The 1,769-nt window shown below is 42.0% G+C and overlaps 1 protein-coding gene across 1 annotated transcript in view; it reads left to right on the forward strand.

Annotated features, from left to right (window-relative positions):
- Positions 1 to 721, forward strand: part of LOC103473750 (NACHT, LRR and PYD domains-containing protein 12-like) — a 9,166-nt gene extending 8,445 nt beyond the window's left edge. Inside the window, exon 11 of the mRNA XM_081613876.1 lies at positions 694 to 721. Coding sequence (XP_081470002.1) covers positions 694 to 721 — 28 coding nt within the window. The remainder of the gene's footprint in view (positions 1 to 693) is intronic.
- Positions 722 to 1,769: the final 1,048 nt, after the last annotated feature.

Below are 1,769 nucleotides of genomic sequence, written 5' to 3' on the forward strand. Positions count from 1 at the left end.
AAAAAGATGGATCCCTCATGACTATCGGGGTGAGATTCAAGATCGGCTGAGAGGATTGGAACTTAGTGTCCCCAAGCTCGTCTCCAGAACAGCCGAGTTCATTAATGCAAAATTAAAAGAAGGTGAAGAAAAAAAGGAGCAGATTGTAATGTCCCAAAATTATTCTTTACCCACCATCAAGTTAAAACCAACATCTCTCCCAAAGTTTCATGGAAATAAACGTGATTTTTACAGATGGAAAAGGGACTGGGAAGCACTTCAAAAACAAGGAGAACCAACTGGTTCACAGGAAGTGAAGAAAGTGCAATTATTGGACAGTCTAGATGAGAAATCACAAGAGACCTTCGCTTAACCTCCTACAGCTCGGCAGAAGACATTTTCCAAGTTCTTGAGAACCGCTATGGAAATCAAACAACCATTGCAATTGAAATTGTGGAGGAGTTACAGAGAATCCCTGCAGTTAGAGGTCACCAGCCAAGAAGAATCGTGGAGTTGATTCAAGCCGTTGAAAAAGCTCTTAAGGATTTAAGTGACCTTGGAAATACTGGCGCTATCAAAAACCCTCTGGTGACAAAGTCAGTTGAGACTAAGCTTCCTGAAGCTTTGAAGAAGGAGTGGCTCGTTTATGCAGCTGATAAAAGGAATGCTGTGGTCCCAGAGAATCGATTTGATCATCTCCTTGCATTTCTGAAGGATCAAGAACATATTTATGAGCAACTAGAGCAACTGAGGGAGGAGGAGTCAAGTAGACGAGAGACCCGACTGGAGCAAAGACACGCCAGAACTAAGTCGGTCAAAGCAGGTGACGACCTTGCAAGCTGTGTTGTCTGCGGCGATGGAAAGCACAGGAAACGACTCTACTTCTGCAAACAATTCAGAACATTAACATTAACTGAGAAAAGAGCCGCTGTCAAGAAGGTGGGAGCATGCACCAGGTGTTTGGAAACACATGATGATAAATCATACTGTAAACCTGGATTTTGGTGCAGAAATCAAAGCTGCAGTGGGGAGGATCCACATCACTATTATTTATGTCCAAGCGCTGATGCTAAGAGAAGCAACAAAGTTCAGAGGAGAACCCAAACCAGTTCAGAAGAAGACAAAGTAAAGAAAGTACACAGAAGATCAAGAAGAGTTTCTTAAGAAATTGCCACCTGAGTTGGCCAAAAATTGCAGAGATGTATTTTCAAATACTGTGTCTAAAGTTTTTAACACAACGAGTGAGTCAAATTCCTTGATGGATAATAAAGTGCAGGAACTGCCAGTGTTGATGATGCTTCTTAAAGTAACTGCAAATGCTGGACAAAAGATTGGCACATTAATTGATTTGGCGTCAGATACAAATTACATAACACACAAGGCTGCAAGTGAATTAAACCTCAGAAGTGAGGACATAACACTCATTGTCCATGGAGTTGGAGGATGAAAGCTTGTGTGGAGACAAAACGTTACCTCCTAAAGATTCGTGTGAAAACCTCCAGAGGCACTTTTAAACCTTATCAGCTTGTTTGTTATGGACTTGACAGCATTGCAGACATTCATAAGCATGTTAAAGCAAAACAGCTACAGAGATTTTTCCAGACGTACCACTGGATGAACTTGTAAGACAAAGAGAAATAAGCTTACTTATAAGCCACAGGGAAGGTCAGTTGACACCACAAAGAATTAAAGTCGTGGGGGACCTGGTACTGTGGGATGGCCCCTTAGGAAATGTGGTTGGAGGAACTCATCCAGAACTGTTTGAGAAACTTGCCATGACGGCTCATACA

This window comes from Poecilia reticulata, chromosome 12 (genome assembly GCF_904066995.2).
Source record: "Poecilia reticulata chromosome 12, P_reticulata-male-v2, whole genome shotgun sequence".
NCBI classification, from domain to species: domain Eukaryota; kingdom Metazoa; phylum Chordata; class Actinopteri; order Cyprinodontiformes; family Poeciliidae; genus Poecilia; species Poecilia reticulata.